The 15,512-nt window shown below is 42.6% G+C and overlaps 1 protein-coding gene across 2 annotated transcripts in view; it reads left to right on the forward strand.

Moving 5' to 3' along the window:
* Positions 1-13,164, forward strand: part of PNPLA8 (patatin like phospholipase domain containing 8) — a 215,319-nt gene extending 202,155 nt beyond the window's left edge. For both annotated transcript variants that reach the window (XM_063927296.1, XM_063927297.1), the window contains 2 exons: positions 544-739; positions 11,302-13,164. In XM_063927296.1, coding sequence (XP_063783366.1) covers positions 544-739; positions 11,302-11,576 — 471 coding nt within the window. In that variant the 3' untranslated portion in view covers positions 11,577-13,164. The remainder of the gene's footprint in view (positions 1-543; positions 740-11,301) is intronic.
* The last annotated feature ends 2,348 nt before the right edge of the window (positions 13,165-15,512 follow it).

The following is a 15,512-nucleotide window of genomic DNA, read 5'->3' on the forward strand; positions in this document are numbered from 1 at the left end:
CCTGTCAGCGGGTGGTATTCATGTGACCGGCGGTCGGGAGGCCGATGGTCACATGACCTCCACCAACATCTCGCCCCCTCACTAACCCGATGGTCGGCGTGACGACCAACAGGGACTATTTCCACTCGTGGAAATAGAAACGACACCCTTAGAGTGGGAATAGAACCCAAAACGACTGCAGGTCGCCACCGAGCCTGCAGCATGGCGAGCCCGCAAGGGGCTTGCTGCACTTGTCCCTCCCTGCCAGGATCCTGGCGCCAGTATGCTGCCGGGATCCCGGCGTCGGTATGCTGACCCGCCGGTCAGCCATACCACACCCCTGCCAGCAAATCCTGCACTTCCTTAAATATTGCCGTAGGCCTCTCAGTAGCCTTCCTAATGAGTTTTCTCCTTGTCGATGGTACACATAAGTAACTGATTAATGTCAGGTTTTTATCCTGTTTCTTAATTGCCTTACATAATTTTTTTGTTTTCCCTTTGATATTGAAGCAAACTTGAGGAAAACTTTTGTTTCTGAAATATCTTCTAATTATTTTGTTACAGGACGGAGGTTTGCTTATTAATAACCCATGTGCATTGGCTCTTCATGAATGTAAGAGTTTATGGCCAGATGTGCCTCTGCAGTGTGTGATCTCACTTGGTACTGGCCGCTATGAGGGGGCAGGAAAGAGTACAGCAACACATACAAGTCTGAAAGACAAATTGAACAATGTGATCAGCAGCGCTACTGATACAGAAGGTAAACATTCACTCCACTAAGTAAAAATAATGAAACTGGTAATAACATTTTGGAAATCATGTTAATCTTACAAGACTGTAAAGCCTCTTATTTGTCAGATTACTTTTGTATGGCTGCTGTTATATATGTTCATAGGTAGAGTCCTGGTAGGAAACACGTGAATATGTAAAAAAAAAAAAAAGTAAAATTTTCTTTATGTATAATCCTGGTCTGGCAGAAGCAGAAGCATGAGCCTCTAACCACACCAGCCTTCCTCCTTGTTAGTCAATTAATGGTCAATGCATCAGGACATCCTTGGCCTAAATTATAAAGTGCAGAGTACTAAATTGAGATTAAAAGGCATATTCAATTAAGTGTAAATAAATTTGTGGACCTGGCCTCTGATTTTCGATAACTGCGGGTATGCACACTCCCAATAGCTGTGGTATTCAATAAAAATAAAAGTTGTAACAAATGTTTCGCGGGAGGGAAAACATGTTTTGTAAAATCTGCCTGCACTTCCACACATCCCGATGCTGCAGACAGACCGTCTGCACTTCTAATACTGTACGCATCTTATTGCGCAATCGCCCCTCACATGCAAGCAGTACTGCACAACACACACACTTACTTACCAGTCCTGAACAGAGTACTCTTCACTTACCATAGTAAACTTACTCACCTTAATACATAAATAATGGGGTTTTGGTTCATGGATTGTTGCAAGCATTTAAGCTTGCAGCCCGACGTCAAGGGACCCCATTTCAATGCAAGTCCTAGTTTATCACTCAGATTTTTGAGAACCTGGCAACTGCTATCACATCAAAGTTAAACTGAAAATATGCTTCCAGGTTTAAGCTCACCTGCCAACTAACTCATGGCTTTTAAGGTGAGCAAGTCACCAACACAACTCCTGAATTACCACTAAGGAAGCAGCTGACACAGGTTTAAAGTAAATGAGCTTTCACAGGGGTGCATGAGAAAGCTGTAATCACAAAAAGATTCATTAAAAATGAACCCGAATATACAAAACACAGAAATCGAACGCACTCATCATTCCTAGAAATGGTGTGCACACCTGCACTCACCACCCCCAGGTTGGATTGCAATGGCCTGTTACCACATTGCTTATATAAATAAAAAACAGCTCAGCACTCAACACAGTAAATTGACTCACCTTAATACATAAATAATGGTGTTTTGGTTTATGGATTGATCAATGCATTTAAGCTTGCAGCCCGACGTCAAGGGACCCGATCTCACTGCAAGTCCTACTCTATCACCCAGATTTTTGAGAACCTGGCAACTGCTATCACATCAGAGTCAAACTGAAAATATGCATTGATCAATCCATGAACCAAAACACCATTATTTTTGTATTAAGGTGAGTCAGTTTACTATGGTGAGTGCTGAGTTCTCTGTTTTTTATTTATATAAGCAATGTGGTCACAGGCCACTGCATCTTAACCAGGGAATGGCGAGTGCAGGAGTGCTCCCCATTCCTAGGAATGGCGAGTGCTGTGGATTTCTGTATGTATGTATGTATGTGTGTGTGTGTGTGTATGCGTGTATGTATGTACATATGTATATATAATCAAACCATATATCTGGTACACTGATATTTATACATTTTAAAATACTATATATGTATAGTGTGTGTGTGTGTGTGTGTGTGTGTGTGTGTGTGTGTGTGTGTGTGTATGAACACTTATTTTTTTAGTTCATTATATAATGCTTCCAAAGTTTTATTACCAAGCCTGCTTAACAAAGCTTCTACCATTTAAACATTGTTAAAGTGTAAGCTCTTACTTTGAATTGATTCCAGAATGATTGTGTCACTGTCTTTCTAACAATGAGAGTGATGTTGAGGCTATTTTTAATCTGCTGATGTTGTCCTGCTCTGCTAGCTCAGCATATTCACAACTTGAGTGGATTGCAATTCTGAGCATGGCAAATATTTATTTCGACTGAAACCTTACTCTGATACGCATTGCAGGGCTGATTTAAGGACAAAACACATTTTGTTTTTAATCATTTTTAATTTTCTTACAGAAAATGTGTTTTTGTTTTGTCCAGCAAAGTCTGTTATACTAAATCAGCATATAGACTACTACAGATATTTCCTCATACATTTTTCCTCAGTACACCATGCAGCAGGAGATGCCTGGCATGATTCAGCCGGCAGCACCCGGACAGCACAGCTAACATCTGGGGGAAGGGGGGGTTTGCAGAAAATGTGTTTTTTATTTGCATGGCTTTGTGACTAGGACACACAAGCAGCTTATGCTGATTAAAATGATATGCGGCATGACTATATTCTTTGTGCGACTGTGGCTTTATCTGCATCTGTATTTTCCAGGAAAACACTGTAATTTTGCATTTCGTATGCAGATGCAGTCACACATAGAATATAGGCATACTGCATATCATTTTAATCAGCATAAGCTGCTTGTGCCATTTGCATAGCAATATGACATATACGCGATTAAATGGAAAAAGTTGTATATAAGGACTCTCTCTACCGAGTCACGCCAAGGGCTCTGTAACGTGACTGCAGCAAAGATGTAGGAGGACACACCTGTACGGTATCCGGTCTCTAGGTCGACAGTCACTAGGTCGATCCACTATTGGTCGACATGCATTTGGTCGACATGACAAAAGGTCGACGAGTTCTTCACAATTTTTTTTTGTTTTTTTAACTTTTTCATACTTTATGATCCATGTGGACTACAATTGGTAACGGTCCCCTGTGGCACACGCAGCGGTAGCGAAGCAACGCACCTTGCCCGAAGCTCGCGAGCCATGCAAGGGGACACAGTGCACTAATTGGGCTTCCCGGTCACCCTACGAAGAAAGTGACACTAAAAAAATAAAGAGAAAACCTCATGTCAACCGAATGCTTGTGTTGACCTATTTTGGATGTCGACTTAGTTACTGTCAAGCAATAGTGGTCGACCTAAGTATGGTCGACCCTATGAACCACACCCCATCTGTATACAGTTGTTTATAGTTACAAAAAAAAGTATAGCACCATTTCCAGGTATTTTTTATAGAACAATGTTAAGATGCTTGGTCATATTCGTCACATAAACATATCAGGAATAAATTGCATTTTTAACAAGCAGAATTGGTGCAAAATAACATATATACAAAACTCAGCAGCATAAATACTTGCACATTTTTTAGGAACCAATGTCAACATATGGTCAGCATGTATTCTGTTGCATTTCTACCATAAGCCCGGCAGCCTGTTTCGGTGCATGGCTGCCCCTTCCTAATAGGGCATTCAGCATACTAATGTTAATTACATATAACCATTTCTCTATCGTCCTAAGTGGATGCTGGGGTTCCTGAAAGGACCATGGGGAATAGCGGCTCCGCAGGAGACAGGGCACAAAAAAGTAAAGCTTTTACCAGATCAGGTGGTGTGCACTGGCTCCTCCCCCTATGACCCTCCTCCAGACTCCAGTTAGATTTTTGTGCCCGGCCGAGAAGGGTGCAATCTAGGTGGCTCTCCTAAAGAGCTGCTTAGAGAAAGTTTAGCTAGGTTTTTTATGTTACAGTGATTCCTGCTGGCAACAGGATCACTGCAGCGAGGGACTGAGGGGAGAAGGAGTCAACTCACCTGCGTGCAGGATGGATTGGCTTCTTGGCTACTGGACATCAAGCTCCAGAGGGACGATCACAGGTACAGCCTGGATGGTCACCGGAGCCGCGCCGCCGGCCCCCTTGCAGATGCTGAAGACAGAAGAGGTCCAGAATCGGCGGCTGAAGACTCCTGCAGTCTTCTAAAGGTAGCGCACAGCACTGCAGCTGTGCGCCATTTTCCTCTCAGCACACTTCACACAACAGTCACTGAGGGTGCAGAGCGCTGGGGGGGGCGCTCTGAGAGGCAAATAAAAACCTTATTAGAGGCAAAAAATACCTCACATATAGCCCACAGAGGCTATATGGAGATATTTAACCCCTGCCTAACTTCAAAAATAGCGGGAGACGAGCCCGCCGAAAAAGGGGCGGGGCCTATCTCCTCAGCACACAGCGCCATTTTCTCTCACAGAAAAGCTGGAGAGAAGGCTCCCAGGCTCTCCCCTGCACTGCACTACAGAAACAGGGTTAAAACAGAGAGGGGGGGCACTGATTTTGGCGATATTGTATATATATAAAAGATGCTATAAGGGAGAAACACTTATATAAGGTTGTCCCTATATAATTATAGCGTTTTTGGTGTGTGCTGGCAGACTCTCCCTCTGTCTCCCCAAAGGGCTAGTGGGTCCTGTCCTCTGTCAGAGCATTCCCGGTGTGTGTGCTGTGTGTCGGTACGTGTGTGTCGACATGTATGAGGACGATGTTGGTGAGGAGGCGGAGAAATTGCCTGTAATGGTGATGTCACTCTCTAGGGAGTCGACACCGGAATGGATGGCTTATTTAGAGAATTACGTGAGAATGTCAACACGCTGCAAGGTCGGTTGACGACATGAGACGGCCGACAATCTATTAGGACCGGTCCAGGCGTCTCAGAAACACCGTCAGGGGTTTTTAAAAAAAAAAAAAACGCCCATTTACCTCAGTCGGTCGACACAGACACAGACACGGACACTGAATACAGTGTCGACGGTGAATAAACAAACGTATTTCTCATTAGGGCCACACGTTAAGGGCAATGAAGGAGGTGTTACGTGTTTCTGATACTACAAGTACCACAAGAAAGGGTATTATGTGGGAGTGAAAAAACTACCTGTAGTTTTTCCTGAATCAGATAAAATAAAATGAAGTGTGTGATGATGCGTAGGGTTACCCCGATAGCAAATATTGGCGTTATACCCTTTCCCGCCAGAAATTAGGGTACGTTGGGAAACACCCCTTAGGGTGATAAGGCGCTCACACGCTTATCAAGTGGCGTTACCGTCTCCAGATACGGCCGCCCTCAAGGAGCCAGCTGATAGGAAGCTGGAAAAATATCCTAAAAAGTATATACACACATACGGTGGTTATACTGCGACCAGCGATCGCCATCAGCCTGGAGATGCAGTGCTGGGTTGGCTTGGTCGGATTCCCTGACTGAAAATATTTTATTCATGTAGAGCATTTAATAGGATGCATTCTATATATATGTATGTGAGATGCACAGAGGGATATTTGCTCTCTGGCATCAAGATAAGTGCGTTGTCCATATCTCCCAGAAGATGTCAGGGACACGACAGTGGTCAGGTGATACAGATCCCATACGGCAGATGGAAGTATTGCTGTATAAAGGGAAGGAGTTATTTGGGGGTCGGTCCATCGGACCTGGGGACCACAGCAACAGCTGGGAAATCCAACCTTTTTTACCCCAAGTTACATCTCAGCTAAAAAAGACACCGTCTTTTCAGCCTCAATCTTTCCTTTCCCATGAGGGCATGCAGGCAAAAGGCCAGTCATATCTGCCCAGACATAGAGGTAAGGGAAGTAGACTGCAGCAGGCAGCCCTTTCCCAGGAAAAGAAGCCCTCCACCGCGTCTGCCAAGTCCTCAGCATGACGCTGGGGCCGTGCAAGCGGACTCAAGGTGGGGGGGTAGTCTCAAGAGTCTCAGGGCGCAGTGGGATCACTCGCAAGTTGACCCCTAGATCGTACGAGTATTATCCCAGGGGTAAAGATTGGAGAGTCGAGACATCTTCTCCTCGCAGGTTCCTGAAGTCTGCTTTACCAACGGCTCCCTCCGACAGGGAGGCAGCATTGGAAACAATTCACAAGCTGTATATCCAGCAGGTGATAATCAAAGTACCCCTCCTACGACAAGGAAAAGGGTATTATTTTTCCACACTATATTGTGGTACTGAAGCCAGACGGCTTGGTGACACATAGTCTAAATCTAAAATGTTTTGAACACTTACATAAAAGGTTCAAATCGAGATAAAGTCACTCAGAGCAGTGATAGCGAACCGAAAAAAAGGGGACTATATGGTGTCCCTGGACATCAAGGATTACCTCCATGTCCAAATTTTGTCCTTCTCATCAAGGGTACCTCTGGTTCGTGGTACAGAACTGTCAATATCAGTTTCAGACGATGCCGTTTGAATTATCCACGGCACCCCGGGCCTTTTTACCAAGGTAATGGCCGAAAAGATGTTTCTTCAAAGAAAAAAGGCATCTAAATTATCCCTTACTTGCACGACCTAAAAAGGGCAAGTTCCAGAGAACAGTTGGAGGTCGGAAGAGCACTATCTAAAGTAGTTCTTCGACGGCACGACTGGATTCTAAATATTCCAAGAATCGCAGCTGTTTTCCGACGATACGTCTGCTGTTCCTAGGGATGATTCTGGACACGGTTCAGAAAAAGGTTTTTCTTCCCGAGGAAAAAGCCAAGGAGTTATCCGACCTGTCAGGAACCTCCTAAAACCAGGAAAGGTGTCTGTACATCAATGCACAAGAGTCCTGGGAAAAATGGTGGCTTTTTACGAAGCAATTCCATTAGGCAGATTCCATGCAAGAATTTTCCAAAGGGATCTGTTGGACAAATGGTCAGGGTCGCATCCTCAGATGCACCTGCGAATAACCCTGTCGCCAAGGACAAGGGTATATCTTCTGTGGTGGTTGCAAAAGGCTCATCTATTGGAGGGCCGCAGATTCGGCATACAGGATTTGATCCTGGTGACCACGGACGCCAGCCTGAGAGGTTGGGGAGCAGTCACACAAGGAAGAAACTTCCAGGGGGTATGGACGAACCTGGAAAAGTCTCTTCACATAAACATTCTGGTACTAAGAGCAATCTAAAATGCTCTAAGCCAGGCGGAACCACTCCTGCAAGGAAAACCGGTGTTGATTCAGTCGGACAACATCACGGCGGTCGCCCATGTAAACAGACAGGGCGGCACAAGAAGCAGGAGTGCAATGGCAGAAGCTGCCAAGATTCTTCGCTGGGCGGAGAATCACGTAATAGCACTGTCAGCAGTGTTCTTCCCGGGCGTGGACAACTGGGAAGCAGACTTCCTCAGCAGACACGATATTCACCCGGGAGAGGGGGGTCTTCATCCAGAAGTCTTCCACATGCTAATAAACTGTTGGGAAAGACCAATGGTAGACATGATGGCGTCTCGCCTCAACAAGAAACTGGACAAGTATTGCGCCAGGTCAAGAGATCCACAGGCAATAGCTGTGGACGCACTGGTAACACCTTGGGTGTACAAATCAGTATATGTGTTTCCTCCTCTGCCTCTCATACCAACGGTATTGAAGATTATACGGTGAAGAGGAGTAAGAACAATACTAGTGGCTCCGGATTGGCCAAGAAGGACTTGGTACCCGGAACTTCAAGAGTTGGTCACGGACGACCCGTGCCCTCTACTTCTGAGAAGGGACCTGCTACAACAGGGTCCCTGTCTCTTTCAAGACTTACCGCGGCTGCGTTTGACGGCATGGCGGTTGAACGCCAGATCCTAAAAGGGAAAGGCATTCCAGAAGAAGTCATTCCTACCTTGATTAAGGCAAGGAAGGAAGTCACCGCGAAACATTATCACCGCATTTGGCGAAAATATGTCGCGTGGTGCGAGGATCGGAGTGTTCCGACGGAGGAATTTCAACTGGGTCGTTTCCTACATTTCCTACAATCAGGATTGTCTATGGGTCTCAAATTGAGATCTATTAAGGTTCAAATTTCGGCCCTGTCAATATTCTTCCAAAAAGAATTGGCCTCAGTTCCTGAGGTACAGACTTTTGTTAAAGGAGTACTGCATATACAGCCTCCTGTGGTGCCTCCGGTGGCACCGTGGGATCTAAATGTAGTTTTAGATTTCCTCAAATCCCATTGGTTTGAACCATTGAATAAGGTGGATTTTAAATATCTCACATGGAAAGTGACTATGTTACTGGCCCTGGCTTCCGCCAGGAAAGTATCTGAATTGGCGGCTTTATCTTATAAAAGCCCTTATCTAATCTTCCATTCGGATAGGGCAGAACTGAGGACTCGTCCGCATTTTCTCCCTAAGGTGGTATCAGCGTTTCACCTGAACCAACCTATTGTGGTGCCTGCGGCCACTGGCGACTTGGAGGACTCCAAGTTGTTGGACGTTGTCAGAGCCTTAAAAATATACATTTCAAGGACGGCTGAAGTCAGAAAATCTGACTCGCTGTTGATACTATATGCACCCAACAAGTTGGGTGCCCCTGCTTCTAAGCAGACGATTGCTCGTTGGATTTGTAACACAATTCAACTTGCTCATTCTGTGGCAGGCCTGCCACAGCCTAAATCTGTTAAGGCCCATTCCACAAGGAAGGTGGGCTCATCTTGGGCGGCTGCCCGAGGGGTCTCGGCATTACAATTCTGCCGAGCAGCTACGTGGTCGGGGGAAAACACGTTTGTAAAATTCTACAAATTTGATACCCTGGCAAAAGAGGACTTGGAATTCTCTCATTCGGTGCTGCAGAGTCATCCGCACTCTCCCGCCCGTTTGGGAGCTTTGGTATAATCCCCATGGTCCTTTCAGGAACCCCAGCATCCACTTAGGACGATAGAGAAAATAAGAATTTACTTACCGATAATTCTATTTCTCGGAGTCCGTAGTGGATGCTGGGCGCCCATCCCAAGTGCGGATTATCTGCAATACTGTACATAGTTATTGTTAACAAATTCGGGTTATATTGTTAAGGAGCCATCTTTAAGAGGCTCTTTCTGTTATCATACTGTTAACTGGGTTTAGATCACAAGTTGTACGGTGTGATTGGTGTGGCTGGTATGAGTCTTACCCGGGATTCAAATTGCCTCCCTTATTGTGTACGCTCGTCCGGGCACAGTACCTAACTGGAGTCTGGAGGAGGGTCATAGGGGGAGGAGCCAGTGCACACCACCTGATCTGGTAAAAGCTTTACTTTTTTGTGCCCTGTCTCCTGCGGAGCCGCTATTCCCCATGGTCCTTTCAGGAACCCCAGCATCCACTACGGACTCCGAGAAATAGAATTATCGGTAAGTAAATTCTTATTTTTTCATTAGATCCTCACTCAGGGATGTGCTTATTAATGCTAATTAATCCAGCTGTATGTTAAATCGCATCACTGCTATACTGTGAAAGCAGGAAGCTGAAGTTCATGGCACCAGCTGGCACAGGAAGCGACGCTTGCGTTCCACCAGTGTTCCGTTTCCAATAATTGCGTTCCAGCCAATTTGCTTTTTGTGGATGCGTGGCCTAGAGTCAGAGCTCCCACATCGCTCACCAGTAGCCTGTCTATGCTGGTAGTTGATTGCACCATAGCATCCAGAAAGGAACATCTGTGATGCCTGGTGCTGGCATGTCCAGCACTCAAGGCTCTGCCTCTCTTTTTTAAAGAAGTCAAACGTGTATGTGCGTGTGTGGCATAATATTCCTGGCTTCTGTGGGGCAAGCAGTGTTATCTCACACTTTGTGTATGATAATGTTCCAGAAATACAGTACCTGAAACACCCTTGTAATTGACACTTGCAAGGATAATTCTTTGAGAAATGTGGATTTACTAATCTCTTACTTAGCAGAGGTCACGCCTCTGGGACGCTTTCCGTTTGCCCCAGGTGGGAACACTGATAAAATCTGGCTCTGCTGTTTTACCTTCACTGTTAGTTGTCAGGGTCTCATTATGATCATTACTATTCTTGTTAATAATATTAACATATATTTCTATAGCGTCAGCATATTCTGTTGCGCTTTACAATTGGGAGCATAATGGTAATACAATGAGACTGGGTTATAACAGACAGACAGGGGTAAGAGGGCCCTGCTCACATGCTTTATAAGGAAATAGGAAATTGACTTATGAGGATAAGTGCTGCATATTGCAAATGGTCCAGTCAGATTGCAGAGGTTCTTTGCTGGCTGTATTATCCAGTAACACTGCAGTGTTGTCATAAGGCCAGAGGGTTGTGTAAATAGAGGGAAATAATGGGGCAGAATGTGGGTGTTTCTTAAATCTGATAAACTAGTCTAAAGAAATATGTTTTAAGGGAACGCTGGAAGGTTTGCAGGCTAGAAGAAAGTCTTGTTGAGCAAGGGGGCTCATTCCACAGAGTGAGAGCAGCCCAAAACCGTCCTGTAACCATTTCAGTGTGGCTGAGCGAAGCAGATCTCTTTACACATCACTCAATAGCTTCAGCATAGTGATGTGGTGTATTTATTTTTCAAAGAGACCGCAATGTAACTGATGGTGCGGATCCTTGAATTGTGGAGTGGGCAAACATCACTCCCCACTGTACTCTTCTTGTAAATCTGGTTCTCAGATCAGCCCCTTTACCTTACCAGTGTATATAGGAAATGGGTACCAGGGAAAGGAAGTGCTCCCACCATTTGAAATAGAAGTATGTTAATGGTTTAGCCTATAAAAGTGAGTGTGGAAGAAAGATATGCTGTGAACGTTTGCTGTATTATTACCATTCCTAGAATAATAACTGATACCAAGACATTACATACTATAGATTAATCAATAGACACACTAAGAAGACACAGATGAAAAAGTCATTGAATTTCAAAAATAATATTTGTTTTCTGAAGACTGGCTTGCTTCTCTAACGACTTATAAAAATGGAAATAGTATGAATGTACAAATTGTTTTTTAATTACATAATTTTATTTTTTCATTGCTTTAGAGGTTCACAAAATGCTTGATGCACTGCTTCCACCAGACACCTACTTTCGTTTCAACCCAGTCATGAGTGAAGACATTCCTCTAAATGAAAACCGCAAGGAAAAGCTCCTCCTGCTACAGTTAGATGGTCAGCACTATTTAGATCGAAATGAAGAAAAAATGAAAAAAGCCACTAAAGTGTTGAAACAAGAAAGAACAACAATCCAGTGTATTTGTGACTGGGTCAAATTAAAATCAGACATGTGTGATGGCCTTCCACTCATTTCCAAGCTGTAAACCTGCAACCACAATCCAGTCGTATACCACAAAAGGTTTCTCGCAGACATATACCACATAGTACTGGGGTCTGTAGCATTGATCACATTAATCTCTGCTGTTTACATCTTCCTCTCTCATAGCCAAATTGTAAAGGGATCATGAAGCTATTGTAATTTGCTTCTCTTCAAATGTATTCTGGAGAAAAAGGTGGACCGAAATACTTAATTTAAAGTAGATTTAAAGTTCATTAACATTGTACTGGATAAAAAGAATATGTATTTTGTAGACCTTTCTTGACTTTTATTACATTTTTATTGATCCCTTGGATTTACTCAGTGCAGCTTTATACATTATTTATTGAAAAACCATTGTTTAGGGGGTTTTAGAGGGAGGTTGGGAGGTTACTGTAGTTTTTAGCATTTATGAAGCACATTACATCCTTGTCAGTTCTGTCCGTGTAAATTCCGTCCTTTCGCCTTGTGTAAATCAAATGTTTGAAATGATCGACATTAAAAACTCAGACTTAAGCACAGTTACGTTGTGCTCCATTATGCCTTGAAGGTCCATATGAAATGTTTCCCACAAAGTTGTATCCAAAGAGTAATAGTATATGTTTGGGCAGTGTCCTCTTGCTGTTTTCTGCAAAATCATAGCAGTTAACGTTTGTTATTATACTGTCTGTGTCACAACTTCTCCAAATGCAGGAGAGAAATAAAATATCCTCTTACATCACTAACCAAATACATATTGTGTAACATGTAAGTAAACCCTCAAAATATAAAACTAGACTATTGTAATGTGTGAAAACAATTTAAGTATTAATCTTTCTCGGATGAGTAATCCATAGGGGGACGGCTAACATCTAGACACACTAATCCTCCTATGCTAATTATTTTGGGTATTTTCTGAGTAGATATATTTTATCATCTGTCCTTTGAAACTAGCATATAATACTGTTTTAATCTAATTTTAATGTATGATAAAGCCTCATATACTCTTTGCAGCATCTTAATATTGGCTAAACTGCCCTTCTGTGCCAGAACGCTTTGGACTATGGCCATCACTGCCAAGAAACATTAACCTATAGATCACATTCAGGAGTAATTGAAAGACTGTAAATATCATAATGCACCGACCTTTGTGTTGGATCATTGTGACTTTCCTGCACTGGTTATTCTGTTTTATACTTGAACTCTGTACATTTATGCACATGCCATTGCCTTTCATTTACTTTACTTTCACAGACTATTTTACCTATTATAACAACAGTAGTTGAATGGTCTTTGTACTAACACAGTTTGAATTATCATTAGCCTATCTCTATTGTGGATAATTAATTGGTAATTATTAAGATATTCCAGAAATTCTTAATAAAATACTTTTAGACATGAGTTTATTGAACTTTCCAGTCAATGATATTCTATTTATTCACAACTGAAATTCAGGTGTTTTAAGCAGTTGTCTATAAGTTGTTACATTATTGATGGTAACACTGCATGGAGAATATTCAGATTTGTGTTCACACGGTCACTGTTTGGCCAGGACACATTTCTAAATAGTAAATTATGGCCATCTGTCAAATAAAATGTAGATTGATTCAACATAAGTTTAAAGTGTAGCAGTTGCTTTATTGCCTGTTTTTTTTGTTTTTTTTTGGGGGGGAGGTGCCTCCTGAGGGGCTTTAAACGCATATGCTATGTATTATTATTATTATTATTATCCTTTCTCTGAACTGATTGTAGAGTAACTGAGGACTTGCCAAAGGTTTCCAACCATTTTGATATGGTCACAGATTTTAATGCACACGGCCCCACACTCTTATTATGAAACTGGTACCCGGTAGGAATTTAATGCAGAACATAGTGAGTGCTATAATGATCTTGTCAGGTAATGCATTGCCAATGGTTGCCAAAAAATATTAAACCAATAGTGTTCCTTTCTCTCCTTAAAACTATTATATGTAGTGATATGTTAGGTATGCACAATCGAAGACATTTTGTTTAAGTTTTGTATTTACTGAGGATCAGAAATCCGATAGTCCATCTGTATTCTGCACTTGATACCTTTTCAAAAATTGTTTTTCAATTTGCCACATGTACAGTACATTGTTGTGATAGGGTTTATCTAGTCAAGATGTACAGTATGTCTGCCGATGCTTAAACTAAGCTGGGCATACACTATACAATTATCTATAAGATCATCTGCCAGATCTGGCTGGTTGGAATTAAAATCTGGTAATGGATGAGAGCAAATGACTATCAAACATTTGCTCCCAAACACTGGAAAATGAATTTAACCAATATGTCTGAATGACAGGTTCTGTCCATTTTCCAGTGTTTGGCAGCAAATGGTCTAAAGTCATTTGTTCTCATCCATTACCAGATTTTCATAATAACCAGCCAGATCTGGCAGATGATACGACAGATAATTGTGTAGTGTATGCCCATCTTAAAGCTGGGTAAACACTAGAAGATGTGTGTACCCAGCAATGTCGTCAGCTGCAGGGCAGGCATTGGCAAGTGCATACACACTTGCCGATGCAACCAGCGATGAGTGGGGGGGGCGAGCAGGGGCATGCATGCGCGGCCAACGGGCGATGTCGCTGGCAACTCACGGGACTACGCATCATCAGCGACATAGTGCATACACACTAGGCCATATTGTGAACGATGTGTCAGTATTGGCCATATCATTCACTTTATCTTCTAGTGTGTACCCAGCATAAGTTCAGTGTACGCATCAGTACAAGGAACTCTCAGCTGTGTAACCACCACCACCTGCCATAAGGTTTCTAGAATTCTGTGTACACAAACAGGCATTCTAGGACTTCAGAATGACATGTCTCTCAGAGTGAAAGGGACCTCTGATGTACCCCACTTGGCAAGATTAGTAAGGGGATGGAAGTAATTGATGGGGAACATAATGAAATGTAGTTCCTGTTAATCATTTGCTATGTGGCCCACACATTTGTAGTTTTCCCATTCACAATCACAAATAAAGATATCTTCAAAACTCTATATTAATCCTTTATATGATTAACATTCCTGTTTCTTTTGTTGAGAAACCTGAAAGCCCTTCTAGCAAATATACTTAAACAAAAATTTGGAGGTTCTTACTGGGCGCAATACAAAGCAGCCAATCCGTAGATCTAAGTGATACACCACTCACTTCACACAATGCAGACAGTAAAAATTAGATCAAACAGAAACAGCGCTAAGTATAGAAAAATATCTACTCCCCTGTTCACATGAGCGTCTTGTAATCTTCCCAGGTGAGGATTCAATTAACATAAAAGGAAAAAGACAAAATACAAAAGATAGTGTAATACTGTTAACAATATTGCACAATATTTCAACACTGATTGGTGAATCCCTGGAATTTTTTCACCACCACTCTTCATACACATATGTTATCGGGGTTACCCCCTAGGTGAAACATTCACACTAAAGTGTTGATGGTATGAACTGAAGATGTTAAAGTCCTATGCTGATGTTCCACAATATTCTGGAGTTTCTTTAACACCTTTCTGAAGTTATCCCACCACCTGTGTAGAACTGTTCTTGGGGTTACCCCCTATTCCAGAACACTCACAAGAAGGGGTTATATTACAAGCCTTTCATAGTATTTCTCTCTTTAAACGAATCCACCATACAGAACAAGTGTGTCGGGGTTCCCCCCTCTACATCCAACTCACTGTGGTTCTCTTGGTTTGTTTGCATATAGTGTATCTCAAACGTCTTCCTCATAAATTTCACATCCACCTCGTCATTTATGGAGAGCAATCACCACCCGGTAGTATAAAAACAACGAGTTTTATTCCACAAGATTTGGAAATATTCTCCAAAGTACACAAAAATATTCAATAAAAACACTTAAAAATTAACATAAAAAGGTGACCTATTTTGTCCAGTTTAGGGGAGACTTAATTCCCTAGGTGTTATATGGATCCCAAAA

This window comes from Pseudophryne corroboree, chromosome 6, assembly GCF_028390025.1.
Source record: "Pseudophryne corroboree isolate aPseCor3 chromosome 6, aPseCor3.hap2, whole genome shotgun sequence".
NCBI classification, from domain to species: domain Eukaryota; kingdom Metazoa; phylum Chordata; class Amphibia; order Anura; family Myobatrachidae; genus Pseudophryne; species Pseudophryne corroboree.